General features: G+C 37.3%; 3 protein-coding genes across 5 annotated transcripts; 2 read left to right on the top strand and 1 right to left on the bottom strand.

The window, feature by feature from the left end:
- Positions 1–463: 463 nt before the first annotated feature.
- LOC110828929 (COMM domain-containing protein 9-like) lies at positions 464–4,255 on the top strand. 2 transcript variants are annotated; one of them, XM_087348511.1, is made up of 3 exons: positions 464–619; positions 1,844–1,969; positions 4,007–4,255. In XM_087348511.1, exons 2-3 carry the CDS (start codon positions 1,850–1,852, stop codon positions 4,148–4,150), a joined length of 264 nt encoding a protein of 87 aa, XP_087204637.1. In that variant the 5' UTR covers positions 464–619; positions 1,844–1,849; the 3' UTR covers positions 4,151–4,255. The 2 variants fall into 2 exon arrangements, with proteins under 2 accessions (XP_087204637.1, XP_087204638.1); XM_087348512.1 differs by lacking the exon at positions 464–619 and adding an exon at positions 867–1,311.
- On the bottom strand, positions 4,161–12,439 carry LOC110828933 (nurim homolog). The gene is made up of 5 exons (XM_087348505.1): positions 12,369–12,439; positions 9,737–9,906; positions 8,670–8,837; positions 7,988–8,121; positions 4,161–7,537 (listed from the first exon to the last, which is right to left on the bottom strand). The coding sequence occupies exons 2-5, from the start codon at positions 9,848–9,850 to the stop codon at positions 7,399–7,401; spliced, it is 555 nt and encodes a 184-aa protein (XP_087204631.1). The 5' UTR covers positions 9,851–9,906; positions 12,369–12,439; the 3' UTR covers positions 4,161–7,398.
- A 1,117-nt stretch (positions 12,440–13,556) lies between these two features.
- On the top strand, positions 13,557–26,427 carry LOC110828927 (glutamine amidotransferase-like class 1 domain-containing protein 1). Of its 2 annotated transcripts, none has more exons than XM_022062139.2 (7): positions 13,557–14,016; positions 15,045–15,121; positions 16,829–16,934; positions 19,220–19,327; positions 20,618–20,715; positions 23,343–23,508; positions 24,740–24,946. In XM_022062139.2, the coding sequence occupies exons 1-6, from the start codon at positions 13,953–13,955 to the stop codon at positions 23,478–23,480; spliced, it is 591 nt and encodes a 196-aa protein (XP_021917831.1). In that variant the 5' UTR covers positions 13,557–13,952; the 3' UTR covers positions 23,481–23,508; positions 24,740–24,946. The 2 variants fall into 2 exon arrangements, with proteins under 2 accessions (XP_021917831.1, XP_021917830.1); XM_022062138.2 differs by lacking the exon at positions 23,343–23,508 and adding an exon at positions 25,539–26,427 and having other exon boundaries at positions 13,566–14,016; positions 24,740–24,945.
- The last annotated feature ends 196 nt before the right edge of the window (positions 26,428–26,623 follow it).

The raw sequence follows: 26,623 nt of genomic DNA, 5'->3' as shown, positions 1-26,623 counted from the left end.
GAATTGACTTATGATAACAAGACAAGCAACGACGATTATGTAACACTAATAATTAAACCAATCGATCATAAAAAAATACAAATAATACAAAAATTACATACCATGCTGGACTGCTTGGAAGCTGAAGAACTTATATTCTGTTTGCCTTTGAGCAGATTTACATCAATGGCAAGGCACTTCCGGTTAAGCCCCGTTGTAAACTGTAATAAGTAATACACGAATAATACCTTGTGCCTGAAAGTTGAGCAAACACTCGAGTTTCACAAGTTATTAAATCAAAACTTGCCTTTCAGCAGAGCACATAGTGACAACTTTTAAATTATCTTCCATTATTATAGTCTGTCATCAACTATTTGCGATATCTCGTCATTCAAAATCAAAGACAAGTAATTACAGTGTCATTGGTTCATTTGGGCGAGCGTCTTGGCCACTATCGACTACTTTCGCCATCTTCAATGATTTGCGTGTACTTCGTTTAAGTAACTACACTCCGCTGCGTTACGATGTCGCTAATGCATTTATTCTGTTTTCTAACCATTCACGAAGCTCAGTTTCTCTTGCCACATTGGAACCCATAGATCATCTATGCGACAAATGTAGATGTTAGGCTTAGTTCCAGGTAAATTTGTGCGATTTTTTTTTCAGGTGTGCGTAAGTAAGGTTATGTGTTTGCATATGTGAAAGCAAGGCTTCAACTTTATAGTTTTGAAGGAACATATATTCTAGTTTAAGAGTGGTGTCGTAGATGCTTTGGTCGGGACTGGACAGTTTAATCGGTGTCATTGCATTATATTTTGTTCTTCTTTAAATAATGTAAATATGTACGGTAAATTAAACATTTTGTGGCATTTTTTTGTTTTGTACTGTGTTGTCTCCATGCTGATTACAGACTGAAGACATTTGGTATAGGTCTAAGCATTCATAACCTTCACATTATATGGAGGAGATAAATAGTCAGTATCACATTCCAATTGGTTTACTCCTTGGAAAACAGCCATCATTGTCCACTTCTGCAGTACGACAACATTGCAAAGGTGTTCCTCACACGTTATTGTCGTCTTAGCACTGTGATCTGAGGTTCCATTGTACAGCACTGGGTTCCAAGAATTGGACCTCCAGTCACACTGCTGTGAAAATCGTGATGGGCAGACATGGATGGGGTCAAAAGTGTTTTTTTGCTCATGCTAAATTGTGAAGATCACCTGAAGATGCGTCACTTTCAAGAATCAAACCCTGGAAGTCACACAACACTGACATATCTACCAATGCTTATAGAGACATCTACTTAAAGCTCAGGATGATTAATAACTTGTTAGTAACACTGCTATTTTCACAGTATGGAAGGCATTGCCAAAGCACCTTATCTTTTATGAAAAATTTTACACTGTTCACAGCTGTCTTTGGATTCTTCGTTGTAAGTTATCCTCATAAAGTCTGTATGATGTTCTTTGTTGTGATACCTTATATATGTGTATTCTACATATGATTTTAAATGTCTTACACTTCTTTTGGGAAGTTCTTCTTTGCCCTCCTAAGACGTTTCCACTTTAAGTGTGTCGTCCGACAACCAAGTTTTTCCATCTGTCTCATATCTTCCCGTTACTCATCGATATAAACTGTCCTGTCTCAAACACACATACACTTTGGTTTCACAAGCTACGTGTATTTATTTCTCAAAATAAAAATTTGACTTCATCATAATTTTATTGCACTCTTCCACTTCGCTATCCCACTCTTTCTATCCTTCATTTAACTCTTATTCTGATTCGCTGGAAAAGAGAAGGAAACGGAGGCTGCTTCCACAGCCCACCGTCTATTGACAAATATATTTTTATTATTTTAGTATAAAATGGACTGCCAGGTTCCAGTTGGTCCACCTCGTTTACTGGATTTCTCATGTCATGTTCTCTCCAAGGCCCCAGCGACAGACCCAGGAAATACCACCACTTCGTGTTTGCTTCAGCTTAAAGTAAGTACAACGTGTGACCATGTAGGTCCCCCCCCCCCTCATGTAGGCTAATAAAAACAATAATGTGATTGTTGAGCCTGAACCGCTGGCGACATGCGTTTGATACCTGATGTGATGTCTGTGTTCATTCACATGATCAGAGTGAGATTTTCATGTCAATAGGTTACACTGTGTTGATTTTTTAAACTCATCAATGAAAAACTTCACAAATGTAAATTCATCTTAAAAACATAAACAGTTAGTTGCCTTCCGCTGCAGACAAACATATTCATATCTTCAGGAAGTAAATCTTCTTTGAATTTTGATGTTTGGCAATACGCTGAAAGTAGATACATTCAAACTGTAAACTAGACATCATGCTGAATAAGGTTAGGTAAACCTAACCAAAGTCTAAAAATGTGTGTGTAAATTACTGCTCGAATTGTTCGATGCAACCGACACACTATTGCTTGTCTTTTACAGATTAAATATTTTCTGCTAGTTTGGAAAGTAGACAAGTTATGTTATTCAAAAGATGTTATGAAATAATTATGATTTAATTTGTAAATATATTACATTGTCGTAAAGTTCAGCTATAAATTTGCAGTTTTCTCGGTCTTTGATATTTAGTTCATTAAAAAATCCAATTTGCATTCAGACTAATGGATCATCCTTTTTAATGACAAAAACCTTGAATAATGATAAGAATCATTACCAGACCTTATCAACACTAAGCAAGCAAACTTTATTACACAGTATCACCATATTTGTTCTTGACTCCATGAAGGAATGCCTGGAACTGTTTGTGGTTTAGTCCACATAACCAAATAAAATTAACTATGCCCATAACACATTCATGTTTATTTCAAGTCCCATACCTTTGCCAAGTAAGATTTGTTGTTGAATAAAGAATGTTCTGTTGATTCAGCCTTGATTTTATTTGGGCAACTGAACAATTTCACAAATTCTTGTCTGTCTTCTAGGCTGTAGTGCCTTGTGGTCTGATACAAGTTTATCAATGTTCAGAGATCCTCACTGCCTCCATCATCAGGGTCATAGAGGCAGCAAGTACCTCTGAAATGTTACCAGACTACACAGCATTCTGACACACTATTCCAATTCAATGGACACGTAGTCACAGACGGTGTTTCTACATGTTGGCAAAAGTTAATAAAACAATTTAAATTTTGCTTGCTGTGGAACATGAAGCAGTTGTTAAGTATCAATGGACGGGAAGTTGTAAGGCACTGCTATGATGCTGCCAAATCAACAAAAAATCACAGATCATTACTGGGAATTTGCCTGCTATGACACAGTGTACATCAGTGGTCCCCAACCTTTTTATGCCTACGGGCACATTTGAGAGTTTATGAGATTGTGGTGGGCACTAACCAATTAACAAAGCCAAATTTTCTTTTCTCTGGACAAATAAGATATGGACACCAAATAATACACAAAACAATACGACATTTAATGATACAAGAAAACATGCAATCAAAAATACGTAGTTTTATAAGTACAATTATTATTACTCAAGTGGGAAGTTAGTATGATGTTTGGCACTGCATTTCATCGGCCAGTTTTTCAAATTTGGGAGTGTAGGATGATGTTGCTGCTCACAAACAATCGTCAAGATGGTCATTAGTAAGTCAAGCTGTGCGCTTTGATTTTACAATGTTCGTGGTTGAATGGCCTTCATTATTCAGTATAACCTCTTTCCATAACAACGTGGGCACCCAAAAAAAGCCTTGGCGCCCGCGGGCACTGCGTTGGGGACCACTGGTGTACATATCCGCATTTACAAAAGTTTCAAGCGTGTAGGCAGTGGCACTTATTATTGTTTAGAACTAATACTATTTTAATTTTACATGTTCTATTTAAAATTCACTGTAACTATGTGTATGAAAGCCAATGTCAACACAAGAAAATAACGGCAGAAAATTTAGCAGGCCACAATGTCATGTTATAAAGCGACCTTTCTATTTGGCAAACAAGAAATCTACTAGGAAGACCTCTTACAGTTCCTTTCGTGTAGTCTTTGTGGTTTTGTTTGTGCAGGTACAGGAGAATGAAACCAAAGTCAGTGAACAACCATCAGTGTCTACTGTTACAGTTGAGCTGACACGCCCAACACTCGATACATTACTGGATGGAATGGGAAGGATTCGGGACCAATTATCAAGTGTTGCGGGAAGAAAGTGAACTAACGTGATAATAAAACTATTGCTGTATTTGTTAGAATAATAAATAACGCCTTAAATGTTAAAATTTACAATAAGTTGTTAATATTATACAATATCAAAATAACTACATATTTTCATTTCCTACAAACATTCTGTCATTTCCTCTGTGAAGAACACTGTTCAACACTACATTTCAATTTGTACGCTATATTTCACAACAATGCAAACTGTATTTGAACGTTTAAGAAAAACTAACCACGCTAAATAAGTAGCTCTACTGATATACCAGCAAGCATCAGGCATCTAACTGGAGGTTTAAGAGGAAGCAGTTTTGCACTAATGTAGTTTTTCCTAGAAACCCCTCAGATTTATCAGTGTATTAGTTAATCCATCAAATCAGTAGTTACATTTATTATTTGGCATAAGAAGTGAGCAACATGAGAGATGCAAAGGCAGGAATAAAATATGAACTGTCGGCAGTAGGGGAAAACTGGGTATAATTGGGAAAGTGGACGGCTGCAACATGCATGAAAATCACCAAGCAAACAAATAAGTTGACTGCATGTCCCACTATTTCTTAGAAACATGTTATAAAAAAACATTACAAGAAATATTCTTGTTGCAGAGGCAAACCTGAGAAAATTATCAACCTGTTCATACTGGTGTCTAAGAAACTTATACAATGGTATGTTTGTCCCAAAGAGAACTTTATAGAGAAAACATAAAATACAAAAGACATTATCTCTTGGGGAAAGAACCCTGGGAGCACCAATATTTTTATTTAAAAAAATTAATCACTGGGGTTGTCCAAAGAGAAAACAGTGTCAAGTATCACAGAAATAAAAATGGTAAATGTAAAAAAAAAGTTAATGTTTAACAGACAATCCCAGAAAAATCAGCTACTTATCTCTATTCAAAAAAAGTGGCACAGGGTGTCAATAAAGTTATACAAGTCTCAGGAAATAAAGATACTAAGGAGGTCAGAAAGAGTTGTGAAACTGCCTGTAAAGGCAGCATCACTTGCGCATAAGCAGGAAATCCAAGATGGTATTTTTCTAGCAGAATCTGACTAAATTAGGCGACAGTTATGTGACGACTAGCATCTTAAATACAAATGAGATTGAGGTAGAAATATAGGCATCAATCGTGGAGCTAGATGAGACTGATCCTATGTGGCACGTAAATTATGCAGTCAAAACAAACCAAAAGGATAATCCTTGAAGAGCTAGACTAGATCAGTTGAGATGTGTCTAGATTTTCAGAATATTTTCTACTGCCAGGAGATCCATCGAGTAGCGCAGGGACAACTCTGCACTCGATACATAATGAACCGGGGACTGATCCTATAAATACCAGACCTTGTAGGTTATCAGAATCACAAAAAATTTGAGGTAAAAAAATAGGCAGAGAAGATGTTAATGAATGGGATCACTGAAGAAGTAATTCACCATGGAACTGTCCAATTCTGATAGTTGCTAAAAAGATGGATGGTAGCGGGAAGCGAAAGTTCCGACTTGTGGTTAATTATCAGAAGCAAAATGAGAAAAAAGTTGGAGATGCACACCCACTGCTGCATATCAGAAACTTCAGAACATCAGCTGGTTGCAAGCAAAGCATTTTGGCTAAGGAGTACCATCACATCGCAGTAATATAGACAAAACATTTGTCAGGATCACACGGTGCACAGGAAAACAATTACACAACAGTAGACCGAGGATTAACAGCAACTGTTTGGGGAATTAAGTACTTCATACCATACTTGTGTGGTAGGAGATTCAAGGTCATGGATAATCACAAACGTCTGACTTGGATTATAAGTGTGAAAAAAACTGATTCAAGATTAACATGGTGGATCCAGCCCAAGGGCGACTATGACACAGTGTACAAACCCGGAGTCCAAAATACTAATGCCAATATGCTGTTTAGAATAGGTGTCCTCAACTAAGGAAGAGATAAAAATTAGGAAATAGATGAGATTATGAACGAAAAAGAGGAAACAGTAAGGTCATGAAAGGCAAATTTTTGTACCACAGCCACAATTTAGTCCTTGGAGATCATCGTGTCATGAATAAAATTGATGTGGCAATAAAACAGCATTATTATTAGCAAAACATGAAAACAGAAAGAGAGGAATATGTGTGAAAATGCAAGAAGTGCCAGCTGAATACTGTACTATACCGAAAAAGAAATTTGCTATGAAAATTATAACAGTGAGTCACCCATCTGAAAAAATGTTCATTGGGGCCATTAACAGAGAGTTCCTCAAGAAAGCAACAGCATATATTAATGGATTAGGCAATGTAGTAAACAAATATTCATACTAGTAATGAGAGACTGGAAATCATTAATGAGGATACACCTTTACATTAATAAAATTCCCCCACTGCTGAGCCAAAGGTATGTCGATCCAACAACAATCTACAAATCATGTTTCTAAGACCAACTGAGATATAAAATGGTCTTTTCCAGAGGGCAGTGTTCTTTATGCATACAGATGGGTGCACATGTAAATGTAAGGTATATATAATGTACAAATATATATATTTTATTTACTAATAATTATATTAGAAATAGAAATGTGTATAATGTATTTACTTTAAACAGCATGCCAGTTTAAGCAATGCAGTTGCAAGAGTGGCAAGTCAAGAGAAGTCTCCAGTCCTGCCGTAGGTCGCCCTCAGTCGACTAGTGATTAGAGTGCTCGCCACTGGACCCAATGTTCGCGGGTTCAAACCCGGCCGAGGTTGATGGATTTTTAAGGGTGATGAAAATCTGTAGCACAGATTCCTTTGGAGGGGAAATGAAGCCGGCGGCCCCATGTCATATTTGCGGCACGTAAAAGAACCTTGCTAGCATGAACGAGATGTTTCGCAAGCAAAATTCAGTGGCCAATTACCGCAATGTCCTCCATCCAGTGTCTCTTTCTTCAATAAATATTATTCAACGTAATAACTGTTACCATTGCACATCTGCACCCCAATACCCACTACTGCTCAGTGACTGACCTCACCCTCTTCATATTAATTATGGGGATACAACATCGTTACCTTTTATCAAATGTGGCTTAAATGGCAAGTACATACTGATCCATTAGTAACCCATGTAAGAAAGCATCTTAATAATCTAAGTTCTAAGCACACATGTGTGCATGTTGCTTGTCATAAAGAATAATTAATTCTTTTATCACCATACTGAACATCAATGAGGTACACGTAAAATGCTTAAGTTCTGTGCTTGTAATTCACACACTGAACACTTGATAAAATATCAATACATAAGTTTGGAATTGACCTTATACTGTTTCCGCCTCAGCTGTTGGCACTGGTACTGGTAATCAAACCGGTCAACATTCCATGCAACCATCATATAAATAGTCCACAGTCCTGCTAGCAGCACTCGGTCTAAGCTGAAATTCAAGTTACAAGAATAAAGTGGCAGAGAATCAACTATTACTTCTTCCAAACAAAAACTGTGTATGTAACTAAATAAACATGCACTTCCATAAATCCATGTCTTGATTATATGTCACTGGAAGTCCTAATGTGTATTATGACAACTCAACCAATTATGTGTGTACAAGATATGCAGGCGAGAGTTTGTGAAATATTAAGCAATAAAAACCTGATAATTATTGTATTACAATGCATATTTTCCAAATATGTTCTTTGTGAGTTTACATAACTCAATAAAATCTTCTCGGGCGATCGGCCACATCAAATGGTTAAGATGAAGGAGATGGAATGATTAAGATGAATCTTAGGAAGACAGCCTGCATCAGTATATCGTCTGGCAGAAAGGTCAGAAACAGAAATCGAACCCAGAAAGAAACTGGAGTCCAAACAAAGGCATGTCTTACCTCATTACGGGATAAATCCAAAGCAAGGCACAGAATCCAATAAAACTTGGATGACGCATATGAAGATAAAATCTTCGTAACTCTCTGGACTTGAAGGTTAGGGGATCTGGCAGTCCACATAAGGAATAATAAACCTGAAATGTTTTAAATGTATTTCTATAACTCAAGAAGACACATCTTTGACGTGCTTGTTCTGTTTCATCAGTCTTATTCCAAATATTTTATGCAGCACAATCAATATAAACAGTAAAACCTGATTAAGCTATAGCTAAAATTCGTATCTACTAACGAAGCTCTTGTTCCTGATCACGATCTATATAAGAATCCATTCCACCAAACAGTGGGAGTACTTGACTAGACTAACAAAAATACAGGCCCACAAGGCCAAGAAAACTGTTATTTACAATTTTAAAATAAAAAGTGCAGGGTGTCCCAAAAACATTTAAACACAACACAATATGGAAAATTAACCTTGTCAGTCAGTTGCTCGCTGCTGTCTCGACTGAGCCACAAAGCTAACGGTGGTCATTTTGGACACCTACGCTAGATTTACAAATTCACTAAGTGCCAATGCTGACATGTGTAACGGTTTAGTTTATTAAAATGTTAATTATTTTAATCACTGAATGTGTGTATACATCTTTTTTTGACACCCTGTAGTTTTTGAAGCAGAAATGCTTACTTGCTTGATGCCAAACATCTCCCCAATGTCCATCATCAGGGTACCAATATAAATAACGCACCAAGCAAAACAATGCACCACAGTAAATACCGTCCACAGCACTCTTCCACTAGTGTCAATGTGCCAGAGACTTAGCCATGGAATAGGTTGCCAGTACTGCGTTACACACTGCAACAAGTAGGAGAGACTTCAAATTAATGTCTTTACATTTACTGCTACAAGAAATATATCAAAATGATACTCATGAGGAAGTTAGGAGGAGACTAAATTCCGGAAATGCTTGCTACTTCTCAGTTCAAAATATTTTGTCTTCCCCTCTAATTTCTGAGAAGCTGAAAATTAAAGTATACCAAACAATAATTTTGCCTGTCATTTTTTATTATTATTATTTATTATTAACTGCAAATGGGTTTTTACCCGGTGGCAGTGGTCCTACAATAAGACACAAAAAACATAAGACACAACAAAACAATAAGACACAACAGAACAATGAGACAACAAAACAATAAGACACAACAAAACAACATACCACATTCAAAATAAAACAACTCATAAGATTACAAAACCATAAGGCACAAGTATTTAAACACAACAGATAACCTAAAGCAGATAACTATATCTCACTCAGAGGGAGGAACACAGATTGGAGGTGCTTGAGGAGGATATTTGGGCCTGAGAGAGAAGAGGATGGGGTATTGAGAAAACTGCATAATGAGGAGCTTAAAAATCTGTACTCCTCCTCCCAATATTGTCAGGGTAATTAATTCGAGAAGAATGAGATGGATGGGGCATGTAGCGCGCATGGATGGGACAAGAGGTGTGAACCGGGTATTGGTCGGGAAGCCTGCGGGGAAGAGAGCGCTGGGGAGACCTAGACGTAGATGGGAGGATAATCTCAGGCGGGATCTATGGGAGATAGGAGTTGAAGGAGACTGGATTCTGTTGGCCCAGGATAGGGTCCGGTGGAGGGCTTTGGTTAATTCGGTGATGAACCTTCGGGTTCGGTAAGCCATCTAGTTAGTTAGTTAGTTAGAAATATTATTAAAGATATCAAAGAATTAACTTGCCTGCAATGCAATTGAAGTTGCAATTACATAAATGCTTCTTTCAGCAACTTGTAATCCAGAAGTATACAATGCCCTCTTGAAAAATGGTTTGGCCATAGCAGAATGTTGGAACATAAAAAGGCATAACAATGATGTATTTACAGTCAAAGCCCATATCGTAGCTGTGGTCCCTAAAACAAACAGGACATTACAGGTAGAAATCAAAAGCCTATTCTCCTGTTATTCAATTCAATTCTAAAGGCTTCTGACGATGGTGAATTACACTTAAAATTATTCTTTCCATCGTCCTTGTTTAAGAGAAGAAACCATGATGTTTTGGAAACTGGCTCTGTTTACATAATGGGTCCATCAGATAGAGCTAGTCTCCATCACTGACGTACCAAACTGAGTAGGTACCTTTTGCCTGAAGATGGAAACAGAGTCAGTTTTTCAAAATGTCATGGTTTCTTCTTTTAAACAAGGACGTTGAAAAAATTCCAGACAAAGAATAATTTTAAGTCTGTTCTCCTGTTCCTGGCTTTCAGTCCCATAGATCTTGTACTTTTAATATCTCACGTAACAGAAATTTATAATCCATCAAAAAAGGTAAATTTAGCTGGACTCTTTTTTCAAATCAGTTAACTTTTGTATTCACTGAAATTTTGATTGAAGGCTATGAAAGGACTCCGCTGCTTGTCCAAACTTTCTCACATAACCATACCATGCAACTACTGTGCTGTGAACTTTTATTCATTAATTCTTACAAGTTCAATAAATCTGTTGTTTCGAGAATTAAATTGCCGTGTGGTAATATGGAAGATCAACATCAAACAACTTTGGCTGTTACAACACAAGTGAAGTTGGACAGACTGATAAATTCTGCCATTAGAAGTCTCACTAAGAGGACTATTTACAAATTTGCAACTTTTTCAGATATTTCTGACCAACTTGAACATTTCAGTAATAAATGTCTATATCAAACAGCCAAAATGCAGGTAACGAACAGCTACTATTTAGCTGTGTTACAAGATGTGGTCCCAGTCACGGTATAAAATCACCAAGTATACATAACACACAAACATGCACTGTAGTTTCTCATAAACTAAAAGACTGATTGAGATGTGTTGAGTATAGATGAGAAAATTGCATATACTAAAGGAAGAAACATACAATTTTGGCTTGGGCATATTAAATTTGGATGTTACTAAACAATGTACACTTTTAACATAAGCAATTCATGTTATACATTTTACAGATATTTAAATTATTATGAAGGTACAATGATTTTTTAAGGATTTTACTATTTTAATACCTTGATTACATCCAAGTTTTGTGCCAGTAGCTATGTATTATTATTATTTTAATATTACCACAATAACTTTAAATATATCATACATGGATATCCCTGACAAAGGCCAATAAAGAATGTAACATAACAGAAAGGATTGAATACAACAGAATAAAATGGAATGAAACAGAATAAATAGCATAGAATATAATAGAGTCTCATACAATAGAATTTATTTACACTTTGTACAAGCCAAGTATGCAGAACATGTCATAACAACAGCTCAGTCAATATAGTGACTGGATATGGACTGGACAACCAGGGTTTGATCAACGACAGCAGTACAGGATTTTTCCTCTACCCTGTGCCTTCTGGGGCCCACCCAGCCTCTTATCAAATGGAAAATGCCAATAATGAAAATGGCCAGAAGTTGGATATGCAAGATTTTTAACTTTTTTTCTTCTTCAGAGGTTAAACTTTTGAATATTTAGGTCGCTAAGAAACTGCTGTAGTAATTAGTTAATTACAGGTATAAAGAAACACTAATATAGTCTGTGCAACTTTTGGAAAATACTGTGGATATTTCAACATAAATGAACGAGCCTGAATTTAAAAGAATGAAGTAGGCAAGCGATTTATACTTGGAAAGAATGCAGGTCGAAATATGCTGGATTATAAATAAGTCATCATATTTTAATTGTTTCAATGCATTTCAACGTCGTTTAGAGGCTCTCAAATCATCTAGCCGATCACATAACCCATTTTGAACACACAGTACCTCAGAAATATTCCACTTACAATGTACTTCTGAAACATTCACTTTCGGTGATGGGATATAGGAAAGAAATGTCATCAAACTGCCTGCTGCTACAAATGCAAACAAGAATCCAAAAGTCGAAATTAACACTAATAAGATATTCAACAAGACTTTGAACACCATTTTGAACGACGTTTTTCAGCAGATGGTCTTACACATTCATATTTACAAAAATATAATCTGTGATTTTTTCACTACAACTTAAAAGACCACAAACGAACAAACATCTTGTTTTTTTATTGCTACAATCTGTGGCCCACACTTGAACAAGCATCAAGCCAACGCCTTCTAAAATTTACCTCTGTTGTTTTCTCACAGTGGCGTGTCGCCACTTGAGACAGTGGTTATAGCTATGTACTATCACTGTTACTTCAGCATGAATATTATATATAGATAACATTATGAGTCATTTACAGATTTTTTAATTAATTTGCGATGTTCCAAAATGCAGCCCCTTTTGAGGAGATATTATGTGGGAGCAGTGAGCTGAGGAATGGAACTCTAGCAAGAAAATTAGCGAAATGGGACACTGTTCACTAGTACCCTACCTTTGTTTTGGGATTTGCACACGAGCCGCTTAATGGCGCTATCGGCCAGTGCCGTAGCGGCGCCGCAAAATGGTTACATGCACCACTTAACGACATTGCTAAATCCTTTACTTCGAGCTATCGTTTACTCACAAACGATTAGTCCATGATGGAGCGTGAGGAAACAATTTTGTTTATTTCTTGATTTTCTGCGCTTTAAAAAAAGGAAAGAACCACAAGATCTAGGTTCATCTATTGAAAGATTTGAAAGGTTACTTCTGTACTCTTATACTATAATGACCTGAGGCAGAATTTCATCAAATTTTCAAGATAATTCCAAATGTGTGAAAACACTTACCATAAACTTCGATACATACTACGAAAGGACATTTCGGGTGAGGACACAGATATAAGATATAAGAAAATGTATACAAAGAGCATACTCAATATTCATGTAAAATTTTCATCCGCCCAATTATATTTTACTTCATAAGCTTTTGTGTTTGAAATTTATATATTATGGTGGCTGGGACCAGCGGATGAAGAAACGCTTGATTTTTGCAAATGTCTTACTGCATGGTATCCATGCACGTTACAAGATACAGGAAGGATTATGTCTCGGAGGGCAAACATTCTGGCTAACCGGAGCCTGTATGGCGAATTCGGTCGGAAGGTATGACCGGAAATCGAGCCTGTAATGAATCTGCAAATTCTTGATTTTTTAACTGGAGTTTTACACTGAAGTATACGGGTTACAACGTGTGTGGGTACAAATAAGACTGGAAGTGAGGCTTGCAGTATTTCGTCATCTCAGTCAACCACATCAGTATACAACCATGTTTGTTTCGCCAATTCACATCTATTCTTTGCCAGAACATCATTGGTGCGATGACTGGCATGAAATCCTAGTATCATGAATTCATCTCGATAATTAGTCTCCGCCCCCCTGGTGTTTCATATTCATATCTTGACATTTAAAAGTTGCATATGTTTACATTTATAACAAATTTATGTTTTAACTAACAGATAATTTTACTGTCTTATAACAGTTTTTAGAATACGGGGAGGCAAACTACCAGCTTGGGCAAATATTGACGCGTTTCGCGGGGAATGGTTTACACAAGATTTGTGTCATTATACGGTATCATGTCTCTGGAGGCAATAGTAATTCCGCCCTTTGTGGGTAAGGTTGCGAAAGAGATCACATGACCATATGCAAGGAACAAGTCAGCTCTGTGGCAGAATCGAGGAGAAACGATCGCTCATGATCTAAGAGGCGGAAGATTCACTGTCTGCATGACGCTGTGCCTACCGAAGGTCAAGCCCGTCAGTTGCCCTTAGCGAAGACATGCACAGTCGTGAACACTGGTTCTTTGTTTAATCGGAATTATTTGGATGTTTCTATAAGTAAAATTTATATTTCCGGCCGTGGAAGATAGGCACTGTTCGCATTGACAACCACAGTAGGGACTAATTAGGAATCTTACCAATGAGTGACTTTCGTTCGGTCAATGACGGGAACAGTGGTTCATTTTTCGACTGCTTAAATGTCGTGAACGATTCATTACTTTCTATATACTTTTCTCTTTGCTAAAAATTAGTGTCATGGCTGTTAATTCGACTAGTGGACGTCGTAGCTGCCTTGTCGTCTTGCCAAGCTGCAAAGAAGGTATGCTAGAAGACGTATTGCTCATTCTCATTCTTAACCTCGGCACTGGATGGGGTGAGTGGTTACTGTCACTTCCCGGCTCCGCTTCATCCCCGCGAAAGGACATGGGTACCCATCAGATAGGAGGCGGGGTAAGGCCAGAGCCAGTGTGGGCGCAGAGGATAGAGGAAAAATCCTCTGCCCCCGTCGGGGATTGAACCTCGGTCGTCCAGTCCATAGTCACTATATTGACTGAGCTACCCTTGTGCTCTGTGAATGTGAACCAAAAATTTCTTATGAACTGGTTCGCTACTGCTCCAACACAGTTAGTTTAACATTGTGAAAACAGGTCTGAGCTGTACATTAAGCAATGATACACTTTCTTTCTGCATCTTTGTACATTGTCATAAACACTGTTATTGACAACAATTGAGGTGCCAAGGAGATAGGTCAGCCTTCCATTGGCAAAGCTTCGTAAGTGAGACGCTAAAATGAAACTGCGTTGCTGGCCAGGACAGGCAGAAACTAGGTTAAATAGAGGAACCACAAATGTTTTATCAGTTGTCATGGTGTTGATGGATTATCTTGACAACTGAGTGTTTAGAATGCTGCCATGGACTGCAGATATTGGCTTTTTTCTGTATTATGAATTGGTGAAATTGTTTGTCAGCTGTTACTAAGTGATTAATGTTAAAAACAGGATATAGGTAATTTCCTATTTTATCATTACTTTTGGAAACTGGTTTTAAATGGTATTCCTCCCGTTGTGTCTGGGGACAAGTTTCGCAACAAGCGACGCATGTTTTTTGGGCAGAACATGCATTCTGAGCAGAATGTGGACTGGACTCACTTGACTGAGGATAGGGACCAGTGGTGGGCTCTTGTGCATGTGGTAATGAACATTTAGTTCCATAAATGACTGAAATTTTCTTGACTATCATCTTCCCAAGAAGCACTCTCCTCTGTGGCATTAGTATTTTCAGTACTACATTTGTTATTTACTTGGTAAGTAAATTATTCTCGGTTCTTCTTTTTTGTGTTTATTTCAGGTGTGTCTGCACAGTCTTTTATCCAGTGTTTTACTCTGACTCACTCAGCATTCACCGTTCAACTTGCTACACCTGGAGTAAGTTTTTTATTACAACAATTATTATCTGTTAATAACTTTTAAAATATGATATTGCCAATTAAATGTGTGGCACATTGTCATTTCAGTTGCAATCATTATTTACATTTATCAAAATATTAAATAACAGATCATAAGTAACTATAAGAACTAATCTTACAAGTAACATCACCTAAATTTTGGCACTGGCATTTTCTCCACACCTGATGTAAAGATTGTGCTGTCTTGTTTGATGTAACTGAAATTATATTGTGGCTAATGGTTATACCACCACCACAATTCAGTCACTTGAGCCATGTTTGTGCGGACATATTTGGTATAGACAAGTCATATCCTTTACTACTTTACTTTACTTTGTGACATATTAAGTCCCAGAACTACTAATGTAGAATGTATAATGATTTTTGTATTCTAATAACTCGTTATGTTGCGGTATTATTTAGTACATTATAGAGTATTCATGATTTGTGTTTTACTTATCATTATTGGTATCTAACAGATAAAGAGTTGGGTCACTTGTGAACCCATTCAATCCTTATCCAAAAGTCTCTTTGACGGCTATCCTGTTTTTTAATCTTTGTGGCTTATAATTTTTTAATATTACTAATTCCCTTATTTTGTATTCTATCCATCGTCATTTGAGACTTTATAAAATACCTTCAGAAATCATAGATCTTAGAAATAGTCCTTTGAAAGGTGGCATACTAATTAATATTTGCTGTAAGTAATGGGTGTACTTTTAGGAACAAAAATCATTGTTAAGTTAGTTTGTTAGTTAGCTAGTTTGTTTGTTTGTTTGTTGTTTGTGTTCCCCCCCCCCCCCCCCCCCCCAAATGAAATTATGTACAGTCAGTTTTAAACACAGAACCTTTGAATCTGAATGTCATTGAAAACAAAGTATGGAAAAATAAATTCAATATGTGCATCCATCACTTCTAGCCTTGCCAATGCTGCAAAAATAATACAGTATGTGTATGATAATACTGATGATTGCTTTTTGCTCATTAACAAAAGTTATTGGACTACATCCCTCGTCCAAGGAGTCCTACCGAATGTCTATAGATCAAGCCAACGAAAAGTTGGGACCCGCAGTGCTCAGGCACTTGAAGAACGGGTCGTTCCCAGTATCCCAGTATGCCCTACAGACAAGTAGTAATTACACATTCTCTTTTGAATATCACAATCTATTTCCAGTGCTGTTGGTATGTGTTCCACATGTAAATTTTGAAACATACAATCAAGTAATATACAGCTGCACAATTTAAATGAGTATTCATGCAAATACAATATAGGCATTGAAAGAAAGACAACATACTACCAGAACTTGAATTGTATGGACTCCTACCATCATTGATTTTGTATTTTAGCACATGCTTTTGACATTCAGTATATCCACAGCGTACTTTATGATGGCAGTATGGCAAAACATATAGTGTTAATGTTCTATTATCATGATTGAAATAAATACCTTATTTAGTTGTGTTGATGGTGATCAAACCTTTGTTTTTCTTTACTGCTCTTGCCCAGAAAATTCATATCGTTGATGTGTTTGTGTGTGCACAGCTGTGCCTCAGTTTTGTTACATTATACTCAGCCTTTCAGCTTTCAGTGTTGCTCACAGGAATTAATTAAAATTTCACGGCTCACTTTTACTGTTGATTTCCTGTTCCACTCTGATGGGTAATAAATAATTTCTTTTGTTATAAGGGAAAGACTCCAGAGTTCATTAATCAAGATGATCAGAGTCGACGATGGCTGAATGATTTTCGCACAAAACCATTTGCTGTCCCTTTGAGTTTGGAAATAATTGATCGTAAGTTTCACATTAGCTACTTAATAAAGCAGGCTTTACTTGGAAAACAGCATTATGTAAACATGGAAGAAGCAGATTTAACCTGTGTTATGTGATTTTGACTTGTGTGAAATTAAAAACTACTTTGTCGCATTACATATTCTCCTATAAAATGTAAAATATATTAAACATATATTGACACAAATATTGGACCTCAGGTAGTATAGATCATTCTGGAAGTTACTGAAAAGTCCAAAGCACCATCTCTGGTGTATGTAAAAGTAAAGAGTCAGTCTTGAATTCATCAACTAGAAGCAGCAGTCGTGGATTACGGAGTGCTGTACATTTGTATGCCGCCTCAGTGTCTGCATTACTGACCAGGGTCAGGAAACTACAAGAACAATACAGTGTAGAAGGCAGCTGTGAGATTTTAGGCTCTCATGGCTGGAGGAGGCAGTAAGCACTTCTAAAATTTCTGTAAACTACCAGACTATACAGTGCAACAACCCAGAGAGGTGTTAAATCCAGTTAACCATGGCTGCTATTTGAGAAGAGACAGACTTTAATCCAGGAAATAATCAGTTGTACTCATTCTTGTGTGAAATAAATTAATTTAAATTGAAAACCCATTACGTAATCACTGATTACATCACAACTCTTGTCATTGCACTTGTATTAGTGTGAAGTCATTGTTAAGAATTGTCTTGTCACTGGTAACATCACAACTGGTGTCAGAAGCAGGATGAATGGATGTGGCGCTACAGTTGATAGTGAGCCAGTTAAGAACAATGAAAAATGACATGCATGCCAACCAAGAGGCAATGAAAACAAATAAACACCAAAATCAAAGCCACATGACTTCAAGGAGAAATTTATGGACAAGCTTGACAAACAGCTGAAGGGTGTCATAAATGTGGTCTTGTAACAGACTCAGAAAGTCGTGAGGAGTTGAACTGTGAGTTACAGGAGATGCAACAACATAAGAATGGCACAACAGGATATTTAATCAGCTCTACGAGACATAGAAACAACTCGACATGACTTGAAAGCCACGTCACAAGTGAGACCCAGCTGGCAGTAGCGGGGGCCAGACACCCAGAGGATGCAGGAATGCAGAGACCAGTGCAGACAGGGTGAAGCCACTAAGTTCGTCCTTGGCAGTATCCCACGTTGGTGGACTTGTGGTTCCATATGCTACAGCTGGGACGAAAAGAAGTATCACTGTGGAGACCTGGAGCACAGCCATAATCTTCCTGGATTATTGCAGCCAGCAACGAGTTGATTTCAGCCGCATGCAAGAGAGTGGTGATAACGCAGCTATGGGGCCCCTGGAGGCAGCGAATGGCTTTGTGGAGCCCAGTCTGAATACTTCCCACCAAGGACTCTACCTTGCCAGGACATTGGTTCAAACTCAGCTGAAGGTATCTGTCATGAATGTAAGTGACAAAGACCAGGTGCTCACTGGATGCACCACCCTGGGCTGCTGTGAACCAGACAGTGTTGGTACATGACCTGGAACCCCAACCTCACAGGAGTTGAGGGCTCTGTGAGCAGTTGCAATGGGTGGTATCCAGTGCTAAGGCCACACCTAAGCACCAGAGTGTCAATGAAATGTGATGACTGTGTGTGGGCTAGTACCATACCTAGAGGTTTTCAGGACAAGCATCTTTGTGGAGGAAGCAGTTTTGCATGTGAGATCAGCAAGAGGTGATGTCAGTCGACACAATGGGCTAGCTGTGTATTGTGCTGCCCGTGGAAAGAGGAACAAAAGATGAAAGATGTTTATATGATACTCTGTTCTCAGACATTTCTGAGTGAGCTCAGCAGAACTCCAAGTCACCGGGAGTGGTGCCAGACACCGTAGGGCTATTGAGAAGTTTCTCAAAACTCGTAGACCATTCTGTGTGCTTATATGAAGGCTAGTGATTTGTGAATTTAGAGTCTTCAGTTGTGGAATGAGTTGCATGTGAACAGGAGTTTCGTGTTGAGTCAGCAGTGGAGAACAGTGTGGACTTCAGCACAAGTTAAGAAATTAAAACACAACAAAGACTAAGGCACACATTCTAGACAATTTGATTTGTTTAAAAAGCTGACTTGGGCAATTCTGCAATTATCAATTCAATTTTAGAAATGAATATTCAGAATACAGCAACTTATAGAATTTGTTGTAGTTTAAATCACAGTCAGTCAGTAATGTCTAAATAAAATATAATACTACTAGTACACAATTGTTATTAAACTTTAGAGTAAAATTAGTTGTAGTTAAAGGAAGTAGAATCACATGTCCTGTGTTGGATTATTTTCAGCAAATCGTTATACGTCTTTAGTAATTCCTCATGCTCCTGGTGCTGCGGTGGACCTTGCAAACAACAAGGATCTGGGCCATATCATTTTACAGTTCATCAGAGACAAAAGTAAGCAACTCCAGTCTTTGCTTAGAGTGTATGTACATTGTTGTACATTAAAAACATGATGGATATACAGGGGATTTTACATTGGAGTTATTAACCTTCATTGAAAAATGATGATTCTATAATTGGTATGTAGGTTTCATTACATTTTTGTTATTTTATTTTTATCAGTAAATGAATAAGCATAGTTTTTTGTGTTGTATGGGGACAGTTACTAAGATGTTGCTGTGGTGAAGTATTATAAGGTGTAATTGTTAACTAACTGGCTTAAAATTTCACAGCCGTTTTATATAATACAAATTATACAAACTTTTTTAAAGTGCTGAGTTTATAGTCTAATTACGCTTTATCTAAATGCATCTGCAATGAATTATTCACATTATAACTTTTGTTACTGGCTGTTGTATTTCTGCTCAGTCTTTGCTTAACATCGAGCATGTCTAAGACATTGTGTGGTTCTTAAAAGCAAATTTTCATTGTTTCATTTTGATTTTATTGCACATATAAGTTATTTGGGACTACTTTCACTTTAGGAATGAGCTATATTTAACAAGTTTGATTTTTAGCACAAGAATTTTGGATTTTATTTTATGAACGATATAGGAATTAAAGTTTCTAAGGTTGAAACTATCACTGCAGAAAACTACCTGCTGGACAGTAAACAGCCCCACACAGTCTGTCTTGCATTCAGTGTCGGTTGAACATAAAGTATTTTAGGGCAAGATGCTGGCTTATCATGCCAATTGGCAGTAGAATGCCTGCCAAGGACCAACATGAGTAAAGCAACCAAAATTCTTAGAATCAGAAAATCTAAATTAACTTCAGGGACTTAGGAAAGGGAACGGGGCCAATATAATTTGTAACCAACGAGCTTAACTATTTTTTTAATATAGCAATGAATTTGTAATTGTATACTTCATATGCATACAGAATTAAATCAGCAGCTTAAATGAGTAGAGCTAATTCTTCTGACCATGAGGTCAGTGATGGCAACACTACCATATAAAAATATACAATAGACATGAGCCTGCAAATTATTCATCCTTCCTATCATTACTAAGAAAAGTAAAAAGTTCCATTTATTATAAATTATGGTAGCAGTGAACACTGCAAAAAGATGTGACAGAGTATGCATAACATTTCTGTGTATAAATATTTTGTTTTGCAGACATGAATACATGCACACATCCAAATGTCAGAAAGGAGATGCAATAGTGAACAAATTAAAAATGATAATCATCAACTCCAATTATGAATTAGGGAGTTTATGGCACATTTCTTTGTAAATTCCAGAGTTGATATGTGCCATTGGCCTTGGTGTAGCAGGGTTGTTGTCTGCACAAGTTGAAGAGAATTCAAGTTGGGGATTGAAAACATATTCATTAACAGGGGTGAGTAAACTTTCTACAGTGAAACCTCGATGCATCGTTTTCGGCGGGGGTGGGAAATAAAAACGATGAATGCGGGAAAACGATAGATGCGGGAAAGCATTAAAATTTAAAAAAAAAACAATGTTTCTCTTTCAAAGTTAATTCTTTTTACCAAAAAAGTCTTTAATGGACAACTGGTTTGTTGAAACTTTACGTTTTAGACCAAACAGAGCACTTTCCACGTTCAAAATGTTTTCTTCGTCACGTTCACTAATATTAAGCGCATAAAAGAACGACTTCACTTTCGCCAATGCAGCGTGTGCTTCGGCAAAACTCGGCAAAGCTTCGGGCTCGCATTCGTCGTCTTCGTCTTCCTCACCATTCCAACCCCCTTTGCGGACAATAACAGGAAGAATGGAAATACTATTACTGCCGAACTCAACGAAACGTAGCTGTAGAAGACCCTGAACCGCTGGAAACTAGATGAACCAGAAGAATGAAAAGTGCCGCCAGCCTTTCCTTTGTACTTGTAATAAAAGCATTTGTGAAGAAATTCACACTGCACATGCCATCTGGCATCGCTGGAACGAAATATGAGTGCACCCTAATTAAAATCGTAAAATTTCTGACAATGAGCACCGCCATTCACTCCAACTATCACCCCTGCACCGCTGACCCTCATTCCAAAACAATGTGCTGGTTGGGCGACATAACAGGTTACCGCTACTGTGTATTCCAAAAACATTGTGCGTCTTTCGGTATTAATTTATCTCAAAACCCAGCATTTTAAATTCTCAGAAACGATCATTGCGGGAAAATTGTGGGACGGGACTAAGATTTTTGAACGATCGATGCGATAAAACGATAGTTCGAGGAACGATAGAAGCGGGAAAATGTAACATTATTTTATATGGGATGTATTCGGGACCGAACAAAACGGACGATGCATCCGGGAAAACGATAGTTCCGGGAACGATGGATAGAGGTTTCACTGTAGTTAGTACATTGATTTTGTAAACTCATCTCTCACGACCATTGAAGATCTCCGGATCCAGTTGAGGTAGATCAGTCTTCATCCTTACAGGCAGATGCAAAGGGGGCTGTCTGTTGTCCATTTGTTACTTACTTTTATTTAACTTTCTACAAATTTTGTTTTTTATCTGTACCACCCTGTAATCGTCTTTTTCATTGGTCCCCTTTGCTTCCTACACCTGCTACATCATCCCCATATTCAGCATTGGACTGTCCTAATGGTTTGGCCACATCTGCATGCATTTATCACAGCAGTTCTTCCTCTTTTAGGGTTATGTACCTGTTAGTTACAAAGACTTTAATCCCACTAAACTCCTGTAGGGATATTCCTTATCGGTATGGTTCTACCCCATGATTTTAGTGCATCTTCAAACTTATAGAGAGTTCAGAGATGAAGCTTGAGTGTACTTACTTCCCCTGTATGCTAGTCTAGGTGTCGAACGTGGACCACAGTAATGCACATCCGCATAGAGTCCTATTAGGGGCCCCAGTAGTGCAGACACTCCGACAGTCATGTAACCATTAGTCTGGCTACACAGTTCTGACCACTCACTGGTAGTTGTGATTTAATCGATTAGAACAGGGGTTCTCACCATTTTTCACTGGTGTACCACTAATTTTATCCTGAGCCATAGCTGCGCGGTCTGAGGCATTATGCTTCGGACCGGTGATGCGGAACGCGCGCTGGTTCGAGTCTCGGGGAAAGAAATTTCTTATGAGATTTTCGACCAGTGTCAACCCAGCATCGTGAGGAAGTTGGGGAGCTATAATGGGTAACGTAATCCGGTTATGAAAACTAGCAATGGCTGGGGGTTAGTTGTGCTGACCACACGTCACCCTATATCTGGTTGGATGATCGTTCACCTCTGCTTAGGCATGAGAACGTGAGGCCAGCAGCCAGCTAGTCGGCTTTGGCTCTCAAGGGCTGTTACGCCACAGATTATTATTTACCACTAATTCTAATTTAACACATTAAATGTGCCACTTACCAAATGCGTTCAAGGAAAACATTTATGTTAATATTATCTTTTGATTTTCTTACTTAATTCGCGTACCACTCAACATTGGCTCGTGTGCCGTAGGTTGAGAAACGCCGGACTAGAAGGTCCCCTGATGCTGTGCAGGCCTATATTTATCATACTGTTTGTATTAAGAAGACAGGTGCAAATAGTCATAGCAGCTGATGCACCTTTGAACCCATTACCACAACAACCACTATCACCATTAGGGTGCATGGAGCTATACCTCCACCCCATATGCCATGGTGTGGTATTAATTTAAACTCAAAGAAATCTGTTTATATGTATTTTGTTGTAATTGTGTAGTGTAAGGACCACTGCCACCGGGTGCAAACCCAATTGCAGTAAATAAATAATAATAATTTACATTAGCTCTATAAAGTGAAAATTAGAACATTTCTATTCCCAGTACCAACAATAGCGTAACAAATTAGTGTCCTCGATTATACATTTTCTTGCCAGGATTTGACCTTGAATACTGTGCAGCTATTACAAGTAAATATACATTACATTTCATTTGATTTCATTCCAAATTTAGTTCTTTTTAATTGTCTTTAACAAGTTTGGTTTTTATTTTATTAATAATGTTGGAATTAGAAGTTGCTGAGGTTGCAGTTCTCACGGAAGAAAAGTATCCGCTCAATAGGAAAGAGACACACTCAACTTCAGTCTGTTGTTCACGTAATGAGTTGGAAAGAAAATCGAACAGCATTTGGAACAGGTCAACTTGACTGATGTTTACTGTGTCATGAATTAATTTGTGGTATGTAAATTATATGTTTAGAATTAAACAAGAACTTTAGATGAGTTGAGCTAATTACATTTTTTTACCATAGAGTTAGTGGTATATTATAATTAAAAGAGGTTCATAGGTTTTCTTCACAGAGAATCAGGAAAATTATTATTCATCGTCAGTAGAAGCCAAGAATTAAAGCCTCTCTCCTACAGAGACAAATGAAAGATGAGGTTTTGGTTACACTCTGTTCAAAACAAAAACGATCATGCTACAGGTGACAAAACTGAACATTCTATATGCAATCACACAGCAAGTTCCCCAAAACAATCTGGTCACTACAGCAGAAGTAAATCAGAGAATGAGTATTATTTTGTGTCTTGACTTAATACTTCAGAAGATGTACTAGGAATAAAATCCAGAAATGTTTCAAAACATCTCTATGATATATTTTTGGTTCTCCTAGGGAGACAACTTCATCATGCAAAAAGCGATCTTGCCTGCAAAGCATTAAAAATGTGACCAAGACAAAAGTACTACTTTACTTTACTGAAGTCTACCAGAAATGCATGTGTACATAAGTTCTTATTATGTACTGTTATACTTTCTTATAATCCTATATGCAATACTTAATTTATTTTATTAGATGAAAGATAACATTTATGGTTTTGTACTCGCTGTAAGGACTACTTTTATTGTATTAAAAATGTACACTACATAACTTTCTTTATGTAAGGTGAAATATAGCAATGTTTTGTACTCCTTCAAAGCATGTGGACTGTATTGTTTCTTAAATTAAAATATTTTTTTCATTATGTACTGTAAAATGTGGCAATATGTCATTGTTCTGCCCTCCCTTTAAACACGTAATTCACTTCCTTTTGGTTTAAACAATAATTATACTACACAGCATTTTCACGCTGGATCGCAGATATCTTTTGCGTGTAATGTCATAATTAATTACATTGAACTATTTTTGTATCTCACGATCAGTTTTGTAATGCTGTACCTTCAGCTCCTGGAACTTGGAAGGAAAACTTGAACTTTTTATATCTCAAAACAATTTTTTTAATTTCCCCAAAAACGTTAAAAACTACCTTACTGTGCACTCAAAAAATTCAGTAGTAATTAGTAGTAATGGAATTTCTACACAAGCTCATTGCTGTGCAGATTATTTTTCACTTTTAATTCTTTATATGGCATAGAAATTAAATATCCAAAAAGCAGAAGTTTGTGTCACATGATTTCTTACTTTTCTCAGTCATCAGTGTTTGAACTTGCTCGACTGCCAGACTTTGCGGGTTTGGCAGTCATACCTGAAGATGCAGTACGTGATCGTGGGGCAAGCTTTGCGACCAGTGAACCTGATTGTGTTCATGTTGTGGTTGACAGACATTTGGTCACAGGCCAGAATGAAGCATCTACACTCACAGCTGTTCAGAACCTGGTTTTGTTATGCAACCAGAGGTATGAATTCATCATTCCTGATAAGTCCTTTAAGTATGTGCAGTGAGTAACATAATGACATTGAACATTATGAATGAAATTAATAAATATATGCTGCATTCCGTTCACAATCTCTTATCACGTCTTCATACCAAACCTTAAGTAATATTTCTTCATGTCATTGGTATTTACTTATCATCATATATTATGGATTCTTCTTACTGCTGTCATCAGTTTCATGATCTGAAAATCTTTGATATAAAAATCCATTAAAATTTTCTTTTTAATATATCCTTATCGGGGTCCGCAGTGGCCACGCAGTCTGAGGCATGGGCCTTGTGCCGCTTGGTCGCAGGGACCGTGGGTTCGAATCCCACTCAAGCCATGGATGTTTTTCTGTGTTGTGTTGTCCTGTGTACAGGTAGAGGCCTTGCGACGGGCCGATCCCTCGTCCAAGGAGTCCTACCGATCCATAGATCAAGCCAACTGAAGAAGTTGGGGACCCGTAAAGGGTACCGGAAAATGTATAAACATTGTTAAACCGGAAAAAGAAGAATATATCCTTATCTGTAAGTTTGATTCACTCTTTACTGATTGCTTTTTTTTTCTGGCAGGCAGGAAAAATCAAGTAGCAAATAGGAACAAAGTTCTGATGGAAGAGGGACCACATGCTATGGCTAAAACTTCAGATTGTGCTATGTGGTACATGCCTTTGTACAGTTGGATTTCAAATAAAGTAGTGAATCCACAGCAAGACAACCACGTTTGTATCTTTCTGTTAAGGCAGGAGAAACACTAATTAATGCCTTTACTTTATGAAGCAAAATGTGACACTGTATCTGCTAAATAATTTGTAAAGAACAAATAAGTAACAGAAATATCAATTTTAATGATGGCATTTGAACAAAGTACTAGTGACTTGAAATTTTGATACTGGTCCAACATACTATCCATTGGACTGTTCAACACAAAAACATTGTACTATAAGTGTAGATAAGAGCATGGCTTTTCATGAATATTACAAGAAAAATTATGACACCCTGTTTTTATGAGAATGTGCTGTCTTTGGATGTTGTGCCATTTAGTCTGGTAGATACTGATCACTGTTTCACAGGAGCTGACTGTCTTAATTATCAGATTTTAAGTCTCATCACAAAACTTCTATTTTTCCAGGCATCAGGGCAATGTTAGCTTTAGAATGAATGGTCATATACTACTGTAGATGCTTCCATTTGCTCACAATTTCAATGATTTTACATAATCCTATATACAGACTAACTGTGCCAGCTTCTATTGCTAGTCAATTTCCAAGGAAAGCCATATCCTGTTGCTTTGCAGCTCTGAACCTATTCTGCCTGAAATAGTAATCAGAAGAGAAAACCGAAAAATTGAATGGGGCTTTCTCAGAAGACAAATCAAGAAAGATTTATCTAAAGGTTTTTGATGAAGTCGAGTCATTAGACAGATGTATACTGCCTACTGATTAAAGATTTTAAAAAAACACGTCATTTCTGATATTGACTTTATTCTTGGCTAACCGTCCACCTATCTCATGACTTTTGTTTCATTGGTTGTGGTTGTAACAAGAGTAGTACTGATGTTTCGTGGTCATAAGATCCAATTTAAAATTTTTAGGATACAATTTCTTACTTCCCACAGCGGATCTTTAATGGCTGCAGTTTATGTACCTTGATTATAA

This window comes from Zootermopsis nevadensis, unplaced genomic scaffold (assembly GCF_977971745.1).
Source record: "Zootermopsis nevadensis isolate Lab colony 2312 unplaced genomic scaffold, Znev_1.0 Znev_ptg000013l, whole genome shotgun sequence".
In the NCBI taxonomy this organism is placed as follows: Eukaryota; Metazoa; Arthropoda; class Insecta; order Blattodea; family Termopsidae; genus Zootermopsis; species Zootermopsis nevadensis.
Note: the sequence above shows the minus strand (reverse complement) of the source record. Positions and strands in the feature narration are given on the sequence as shown.

Coding starts and splice junctions, on each gene's coding strand:
- LOC110828933 (XM_087348505.1), bottom strand. CDS start 9,850: ATGTTCCAACATTCTGCTATGGCCAAACCATTTTTCAAGAGGGCATTG. Junction 8,838..9,736: donor CAACTTCAATTGCATTGCAG/GCAAGTTAATTC, acceptor TACTTGTTGCAG/TGTGTAACGCAGTACTGGCA. Junction 7,538..7,987: donor TGGATTTATCCCGTAATGAG/GTAAGACATGCC, acceptor CTTGAATTTCAG/CTTAGACCGAGTGCTGCTAG.
- LOC110828929 (XM_087348511.1), top strand. CDS start 1,850: ATGGACTGCCAGGTTCCAGTTGGTCCACCTCGTTTACTGGATTTCTCA. Junction 1,970..4,006: donor CGTGTTTGCTTCAGCTTAAA/GTAAGTACAACG, acceptor TTGTTTGTGCAG/GTACAGGAGAATGAAACCAA.
- LOC110828927 (XM_022062138.2), top strand. CDS start 13,953: ATGGCTGTTAATTCGACTAGTGGACGTCGTAGCTGCCTTGTCGTCTTG. Junction 20,716..24,739: donor AAACATATTCATTAACAGGG/GTGAGTAAACTT, acceptor TACTTTTCTCAG/TCATCAGTGTTTGAACTTGC. Junction 24,946..25,538: donor GTTTTGTTATGCAACCAGAG/GTATGAATTCAT, acceptor TTTTTCTGGCAG/GCAGGAAAAATCAAGTAGCA.